This window comes from Ictidomys tridecemlineatus, chromosome 3 (assembly GCF_052094955.1).
Source record: "Ictidomys tridecemlineatus isolate mIctTri1 chromosome 3, mIctTri1.hap1, whole genome shotgun sequence".
Lineage (NCBI taxonomy): Eukaryota > Metazoa > Chordata > Mammalia > Rodentia > Sciuridae > Ictidomys > Ictidomys tridecemlineatus.
This window is the reverse complement of record NC_135479.1, coordinates 75,402,778-75,411,758: the sequence shown is the minus strand read 5'-3', so window position 1 is coordinate 75,411,758 and position 8,981 is coordinate 75,402,778. Positions and strand designations below refer to the sequence as shown.

The 8,981-nt window shown below is 48.6% G+C and overlaps 1 protein-coding gene across 2 annotated transcripts in view; it reads right to left on the bottom strand.

The window, feature by feature from the left end:
• Window positions 1–783: 783 nt before the first annotated feature.
• Window positions 784–8,981, bottom strand: part of Bsn (bassoon presynaptic cytomatrix protein) — a 104,949-nt gene continuing 96,751 nt past the window's right edge. Inside the window, exons 8-13 of one of the 2 annotated variants that reach the window (XM_078043186.1) lie at window positions 8,841–8,940; window positions 8,211–8,342; window positions 7,897–7,951; window positions 7,487–7,576; window positions 5,367–5,544; window positions 784–4,634 (exon numbers count right to left, since the gene is read on the bottom strand). In XM_078043186.1, coding sequence (XP_077899312.1) covers window positions 7,911–7,951; window positions 8,211–8,342; window positions 8,841–8,940 — 273 coding nt within the window. In that variant the 3' untranslated portion in view covers window positions 784–4,634; window positions 5,367–5,544; window positions 7,487–7,576; window positions 7,897–7,910. The remainder of the gene's footprint in view (window positions 4,635–5,366; window positions 5,545–7,486; window positions 7,577–7,896; window positions 7,952–8,210; window positions 8,343–8,840; window positions 8,941–8,981) is intronic. The other variant, XM_021727469.3, reaches the window with a different exon arrangement.

Sequence of the window (8,981 nt, the reverse complement as noted above, 5' to 3'; positions counted from 1 at the left end):
ATGGTGGCAAACACCTGTAATCCCAGCGGCAGGAGGATCACCAGTTCAAAGCCAGCCTCAGCAACTTAGAGCCTAAGCAACTCAGTGAGGCCCTAAGCAACTCAATAAGATACAAAAGGGCTGGGGATGTGGCTCAAGTGGTAGCGCATGCTTGCCTGGCATGCGTGCGGCCCGGGTTCAATCCTCAGCACCACATACAAACAAAGTTGTTGTGTCTGCCGAAAAACTAAAAAATAAATATTAAAATAAATAAATAAGGTCTGGGGATGTGGCTCAGTGGTTAACTGCCGCTAGGTTCAATTCCCAGTACAAAAAAAAAAAAAAAAAAAAAAAATAGGCCAAGCAAGGCAAGCAGTGTAAGGCTTGTTGGCAGCACAAGAGGGCAGCACCTGCTCGCCTACCTCCAGGAAGCTGTGTGCTTATTCTGGGAACCAAAGACTCAACAGACAGTGCAGTGAACTGCTGGCTTTACATAAGCTAGGAACCTATCCCTGGGTGCTTTTATGGAGGGCTCATTGTCTTGGAATGGCTTAGTGTGGACTCAGTCTGGGTCATACCATAGCTTGCTTGCTTTTTTTCTCCCCAGGATGAAATCCAGGGCCTCAGGCAAGCTAGGCAAGTGCACTACCACTGAGCAACACTCTGCCCCATGCCAGCACTTCTGAAATTTTGCTCTTTTACTCTTTTTTCTTTAATCGTGGATACAAATATCAAAAATTTTGGTATTTACCCCTTTAGCTATGGCTTCAGATTTTAGAAACCATCCCAGAGACAGTCTGCACGTTGTTTATACCAAGTCCTTTTATTCTGATACCACAGAATTACCTTGTCACAATACAGGGGAAGGGACACTGAAGTACCACGAGTTCTCACAGAGCACAGGAGGACGGCACACAATTCACAAGGTCATGTGGAGGACTCGGGTCATTGCACTTACAACTGTAAACTTGATTGTTTGACTTTGTACAGCACCCTTCCCCCCTCAAATAAAGAGGAGAAGGAAAAAAGAAAAGAAAGGGAGAGAGGGGGGAAGGAAAAGCAAAAACAAGACATAGAAGCTAGAGGAAAAGGTGTTGAGTGGCCACCACTCTCCAGTGTACTGCACTTGGAGAGAAGGAGTTGATTTGACCCCAGAGGCTGAATGAGGCAGAGACAGACAGACAGACAGACACACACACACACATGGACACGCACGTTCACATGCACACAACATCTCACAATTTCTATGGCTCTCCAGTGCCACTCAGTGCATATGGCAGCAGGGGCTGGCACCTGGGGCGACAGAGATGGAATCTCCAAGGCCTGTCCCTCTGACCCTGTTGGAGTCCATGATGATAAGTATTTACAGCATGGGTTGGGTAAGAGAGCAGGGGGAGGGGCCAATAGGGCAGGACTACCTGGTCATGGCAAAGACCAGCCTGGGAAATTCCCCACAGGCTCTAGAGGACAGGCCAGAATTGCTGCCACTATTGTTCTTTCATTATGGGCCTTAAGACTGCATGCCGTGCCCAGGACTAACAGGTTGGTGGTAGGGAGGATGCTATCACTATGAAGTGAGTGCATTAAAACCTCAAGTAGGCAGAGGAGAGAGTGCCCTTGTTCATGACACTGGGGGAGGGGGGAATGGATTTGGCCTGGACTGCATCCCAGTCACTTCTTCCCTATTTGGAGATGTGCCTATTTCTATTTCCCAAGCCACCAAATGTTGGTCCCTCAGCCACTGGCTGTATTGCTTCTAGAGTCACAGCTGCATCCCACTCAAGGGCTATGACACCCATAGGCCTGCCATAGCCATCTTCACAGAGGGGCAATGATATGTCCTATGGCTTCTGTGCAGGATAGGGAGTGGCAGAAGTCAGAAATTTCAAACTCAGAGGATTTGGTCACAAAGGAAATTTACTGAAAAGCCAACACTTTAAAGCCTCAGATTAGGCCTGATGGAGGCTGATTGGCTGACATCTCCCTGCCTACACTCTAGTCCCATTAGTGGAAAGAGTTATTGCCTTGGTATCACATCCCACACAGACCTGGTCCTGGGTGGCAAGAGGACCTAGATGATGGCCTCCCTCAGCCCTTGCTCAGATGGCCCAGGTCTGATCTCTGGGATGAGGTAGCTGACCCATGGCATGAGAGAGGTCAAATCCCAGAAGGCCAGGGTCTTAGATCCAACATGGAGATTGGGAGCTTCCTATCCCAGAGTGGACTGACAGTATCCCTCTCTGAAGGGGTATGTAGGTCTTATAGACAAGCATGAGAAATGTGGACCCCTGAGAAATGTGTGGTACAAAACAGAACGCTCTGAAGGAAGGTCAGACCCCAAGGGATCAGGTAGCAACTGCCTGTCCCATTCCTGGCTCAACAGTGGAGAAGCTGATGACAGTGGGATACTACTAGGGCTTTAGAGAAGAGGAAAGAGGCAGGGAAAGGTCCAGGGGACAGATGCAGAGAGGGCCACACAAGATTTTCCATAAGTCTTGCTATTGAGAAGTTTCTCAAGAAGTTCAGCTTAATGCCACTGTTGATGTGAAAAGTTCACCTGCTCTGGATGACATTGCTAGCCAAAGGCCATTAAAATGCCAAAAACTCAGCTCTTCCTGAGCACTTTTTAATCCCCTGGCTCCAGTCCAGATCTCCAGGCTCACAGCCCTTTGAACCTCCCAGCCACAAGGAGAGGTATGAAGCAGGTTCAGTCAGGATCTGGGGTCTCAGGATCTGCTCTTGGCCTCTGCTTCTCTGGCCAAGAATGCAGTCCATATCTGACCTTGAGAAATGCCCTGCTGGGTAGGGGCAGCCAGATGCCTCTGGTTCAGAGCTGGGAGTAGGAGAAGAAAATGGCATATAGATAGAAATCCTACATAAAACCTCAGAACTTTTATACACATGCATCCTGTGCAGGTTCCTACTCCAGGGTTTCCTTTTTACCTATCTTGGACAGAGAAAACTAGGGTGTGTGGGGCCTTGTACTGTTTGCCCTCCAATCTGGCATGCTTAGGCAGCAATTCTGGCAGATCCTCACTAGCTTGTACAGAAGTAAGCTGGAAGTGCTCCTGAAGGAGAGGTTCAGAGGCAAAAAGAACTCCAAGCAAGAGGGTTGAGCATTTAAAATGGATGAATCGTGCAAAGAGGCTGCGAGCTGTGCATGCTCCACTGCAGGACAGGCGGTGACTCACCTGGCAGCAGTGAGTTCTGCCATGGGTCAAACATGCCACAGACTGAGAATTTCACACACACACACACACACACACACACACACACACACACTCACAGAGTGGGAGTAGGGACTGGGTGGGGTGATGATATGAGCATATCTATCTGGTTTCTCAATTGCATGTTTGCAATTAACTCCTTATACATAACATGGAATTTATTAAATATTAACAGTTGTCTTTGAGGGTTTATATTTCATTGCATAGAACGTTAGAGATGAGATTTGTGGCTGTGCCCAGGATGAAGGGAGGCCTCCAAGGGAAGGGCCTTGGTAAGGATGCCGCCTAATCCACCAGGTGGACGGACGGTGCCACACTCCCTTGCACATAGCTCTGGGCCTTTCCCTCAGCTGGCAGAAGCCCTGGCACCTCTGCTCTGAGCACACCCACTGGTGATGGCTTACGAAGGACTGAAATTGCACAGTAAACAGAGGCGGGCTGAGGAGCCTCCTTAGACCTCGCCCTGGGGTTGTGCTCTTGGTGGCCTGCTGCCCCCTATTGCTTCTAAGTCAGCATTCTCCCTGTGCTGAGCTGGGGCAGAGCAGAGAGGAAACCAAACCATCAGTCACAAGGTGTTGATGGGAGAGGCAGGGAGTGAGCAAAGGAAAGAGAAAGGGAAGGAAAGAAAAAAAAATGTTTATGAGGTATACACGGAAATCAAATTGGAATGATTAAGGCTGTTCTTGAAATCAAAAGAAATCCCCAGGTGTACTGATGAGGAGCCGGCTGGTCGAGACAATGGCGGTGCCACTGGGATGCTCATGATGGCTGGGGGGATGGCTTTAAGATGATGGCAGGTATGCTAGCACACTGCCATCCATGGGCTGGGAGAAGCCTCAGCCAGCGCCCACGCTGCTTTTCGGTCTATGGCCTCTTATTTCAGCGATGAGACAGTGTTAGGTCCTAAAGTGTGTAAAGTTCTCCCAACCCCATGCTGGCCACATGGAGGTCTGCTTTGATGTCACCCAAAGGTCAGGGTGAAGGGGGAGGCCCCTGTGGACTCAGAGGGATCTGGGCCAGCTGGAATGTGAAGGAAATGGAGCCCAGGGCCCCCAGCCCTCAGTCAAAGCCCCTCTCCAAGGCTGTGGAAAAACTTCTGGCATCTCAGAGGGAGGGCAGTATGCTCCCAAACTCTGTGTATAACGCATTGGAAGCCTGGCCAGCCGGGCCTCAGAGAAGCAGCTGTGGGAAGAACTGCGGACAGCTGTTGTGGCAGGGTTCTGGAGAGGGCTCCTCCCTCCCAACGACGGCTGGGCCTGAGGAAGGCAAGGTCTCTGGAAAGACAATCAAAGGTCCCGAGGCCAGTGGTCTCACTTGTCCAGCAGATCCTTCACTCAGGTGAAGAAACATCTTGTCCTCAACTGAGGCCTGCCTGCCATGGCCCACTGGGTATCAGTCTTTGGACCAAGGATTTGCCAGATGTAGATGCTTAGAAAAGAAAAGGAAGAAAGGAAGAAAAAAAGAAAAGAAAGGGTTTGTCAAGAACCATGAGCAGCTGCTTCGCATAGTCATGTTATTCTCAGATATGCCAACAACCTGTCTTCTCCTCACCCATGGGATCCCATGCTTTTGTGGGAGGTGGGTGCTTGGATAGGTTAGAGGTCATAGAGAGAAAAACAGGAATAAAGAAGAATCATGTCTACCAAGTAGGGACATATTCTTTTTTTTTCTATTTTCCCCCTTTGGGATGGGGGTCTCAGTATGGTACCCATACTGGCCCCAAACTCCTAGATTCAAGTAATCTTCCTTTTTTTAAAAAAAAATATATATTTAATTTTTAGTTGTAGTTGTACACAATATCTTTATTTATTTATTTTTATGTGGTGCTGAGGATCGAACCCAGGGCCTCACACATGCTAGGTGAGCACTTTGCCGCTGAGCTACAGCCCCAGCCCCTCAAGTAATCTTCCTGTCTTAGCTTCCTGAGTGGCTGAGTATGTGCCATTGCTCTTGGTTTGATATCTCCTTCAGTATCATAAAAGTTCTTTGTAATTGTGCTTAAGAGTGAAGGAGATGGGATTTTGTTTCAAATGACAAGCCTCTCCCAGCTCATCTCTGAAACTAACCTAGAAGATATCAGGGGCCAGGCACAGTGGTGCATGCCTATAATCCCAGCTAGTCAGGAGGCTAAGGAGGGAAGATTGCAAGTTTGAGACTTACCTCAGCAAATCAGTGAGACCTTGTCTCAAAATAAAAAATAAAAAGGGCTGGGGATGTAATTCAGTGGTAAAGTACCACTGGGTTCAATCCCCAGTATTTCCAAAAATAAATAAAATAAACATCAGGAGATGTACACACAGTAACTTCTCAATCACATGGCCCAATCACTAGCCGAATGCTGGAATTAAAAAAAAAAAAAAGATTCCTTTAACTACAAAGGCAGTGATCTCAATGGCTGGCCCACTCACACTGTGTGGCAGAATGCAGAACAAAGCCACATCTATGCTACCTTTCCCTTCAAATATAATAGTGCCATGATCCCAACTCAAGGTGGGTACTTTCATGAACCTTGGGCTGTCCCTTCTTTCCCTCCTCTCAGCACCACTTCTGATCTCAGGTCTGTTCCACAGCAACTCCAAGAAACATCCACCTGAGCCATAAAGCAGCAGGAAGCCCATTGTGAAGTCAGGAAGGATGCTGGGGCTGCACTGTGGCTATTGTAATTAGAATAAATTCCAAGCACTTTACTTTGACTTTAAAAGTCTGCCTCAACTCACTCCCACCCCCTTAGACTTTGCCCTTGACCATCTCTCTCCAAGCACAACTGTTTTTTTGCCTGTCCCTGAAGCCTGTCAGTGTACCAGAATCTCTGTTGGCACTGTTTCCTCACCTGGGCACATTTTATATTGGCTTTTTCTCCAGCTCCAAGCCTTACCTCACATACCTTCAGCTCTTACAACTTTCTCTAGAGCAGACCCCACTGCTCCCATAACTCTGCTTCACAACACTTTATATATCACCTTTTAAATTTTAGTTTTAAACTTATTTATTCTGTCTTTCTTAATAGATCTGCCAGCAGCCAGGTATGGTGGTGCACACCTGTAATCCCAGCAACTTGGGAGCCTGAAGCAGTAGCATCACAAGTTCTGGCTAGCCTTGTCAATTTAGCAAGACAGTAAGTAACTCAGCAAGACCCTGTCTCAAAATAACAAAAAGGACTGGACTGGGGATGTGCCTCAGTAGTAAAGAGCTCCTGGGTTCAATTCCCAGTAGCAAAGAAAAAAAAAAAAAGATTATCAGCTTCAGAGGGTAGGGACTTGATTTTGTTTATTGCTATATCCCCAATGCCTAAAACAGGGCCTAGCACATTCTTGGGGCTTGACAAATATCTTGACAAATAGATGGAAGAATGAACCTATCTAGGGCCCCCTACTGCTCCTCTACAGACAGGTAGCCTTTGGGCCCTAAACCCAGTTCTTTCCCTCTTGCAAGCAGGCCTGGCCTGGGCAAGGGCACTTTCTGGCCCATGGGCTTCAAGTGACCTGCTTGCTGACTGCCAGGCCCTGCTGTGCATATGCCTCTTTATTCTTAACTCTAGAGTAGCACAGGAGGAGTGAAGAAGGGCCTCAGATTTAAGAGATGTTGGGAGGTGGTACCTGTCTATGCACAGAGCAGGACCAACAGCCAGGCTACTCTCCCCTCATCCTGAATGATGCATGTCTTCCTCCCTCTGTTGAGGTAAGGCTGAGACCAGAGCCAGGACAGGCTTCAGGAGGAGCATTGGGAGGGCAGAATGGCCCGCCTTGGCCACTGTAGTCCAGACAGAGCCAGGGCTTCCATCCTGATGCCCTTCTACTCTCTCCCTGGGCTATCCTAGTCTTGGACTAAGACTGTCTGAGTTAATCCCCTGTTTCCTGTATGTCCCTTTCCTCTCTACTTATTCTACTTTTTTTTTTATCTATGGACACCAGGCTAAGCCTGTGATGCCAACATTGTCCTGACTTCATCCCCAGAGCTGCTAAGCTCTACAGGGTTTGGGAACTCTGGCTTCTCCTAACTGGAAAAGTCACTAGCATCAGGCATCAGGGAAGAGATATGTCCCCTACAGGAATCACACTGCCCTGTCCTCCAGGATGACTTTGGACTCAGTGCCCAGCATACTCTGTTGTAGGGCCCCGCCCCTTCCCAGTATTACCTGACTAATCTGCCACCATCTCAGCCAGCACTCTGGCTTCTCTCCCCTTTGATGAAGGCCTTGGACCTTCATCCCTTCATCTGGTCATCCCACCTTGGTCCTGACACTTACTGTTTTTGTTTTTGTTTTGTTTTTTGACACTTACTGTTATACGCAGAGTTCAGAGCTGCGCCCAGGCCTTTGACTCCAGAGATTTTTCCACAGCAATGTTATCTTGCTTCATGTCTTCAAGAGCCTGTGGAGAATTTACAGAGGAGGGTTGGGAGGAGCTCTATCAACAGGCCCTACCTACAATGCAATGCCAACTCATAGCTGGGACAGCACTGTGGATAGGTAAGGGATGTCAAAAAAGATAACGGGACATTAGCCTTAGCTTCCCTTTGTTGAGAACTCTACTAAGTTGGCCTTACATTGAGGGCACCTCTTTCTCTTCTCACACTCCCATGAAAGCACATTGTATCTCTGGCTACTCTACCTACTGAAGACTAGGTTCTTGGGACACCATGGAACTTAGATCCCCTCCTCCCTTTCCCGGGAGAGGCCAGGTATACTCACCCTGCTGGGCATGGTCACCAGAATGAGGAAAATTTTTTGCCAAAAGCAGAGACAGCTGTTGACATGGAAAGAAGAGAAATATCAGGAATTGGGCCAGACCCCTCCTAGTTGGGGTCATTTGGCACAACGAAGCCAAGCTTAGCAGGGTGGGGGAAGGGTGGTGGGCAGGACTAGCCCAGAGAACCTCTAGGCAGCAGTAGGTGAGCACTGTGCTTAGATGACTGAACCTGGAACCATCTCACAGACCTAGACTCCTCAAGAGCAAGGCCCTGGAGTGGCTACACACCAAGGCCCTGTCCACAGGCAGTGCATACCTTCTGTAAGCTTGCCAGCTTGCTCTGCTGCTCCACCAGGAAGGATCTTGGAGAGAACACTCTCTCCATCTGTACCTGGCTGACCAGCAGAAGCCCCTGGTGTTCCTCCAGGCCTGGCTCCAGTCTTCATGCCTAAAGGGAAAGGAACCACCATAATAAGTCATACCTTGGTCTAGCTGTTCAGGGTTTGAGTGGAAAAGTAGCCATAAGGAAACCTGAACACAGGTGGCCTGTGAGGTGGAAGTATGAGGAAAGGGCTAAAGCAATATAAAGATAAAAATAGGAAAGGAAAGGGTGGGAGGAATCAGAAAAAAAAGATTGAGGAAGGTAAAGAAGAGGGAAAGGCAGAGGAGGATGAGAAGGCAGAGGAGAGGAAGGAAGGGAAAGGAGAAAGTAAGAAGCCATGGTTTGGTCCTATGTTCACCAGTGTTCCTAGGTTCTTTGCCCAAGGCAGCATGGGCCTTAAGACCCCAGTGTGGAGGACCTCATTGGCTCCAACCCAGGTTCATTTTCTGCTGGGAGGTCTGCAACACACTGGGCAACTTCTTGTGGATTAATGAGGCCATGCAGTGAGGGAAGCTTAAGGTGCAGTTGAGTACAGGGAGAAAACAGTGCTTGGTGTAGCCTCACCTGTAGGTCCAGGTCCCGGTGTTGGCTGGGCCTGAGGAGCCCTCCCTGGTTGGGGTGCTTTGGCTGTCACTTTAGAGCCATTTGTCTGTTCTGCCCGTGGCTGCAACACAGAACTTAAAGCTGAGCTCCTGCCCATCGACA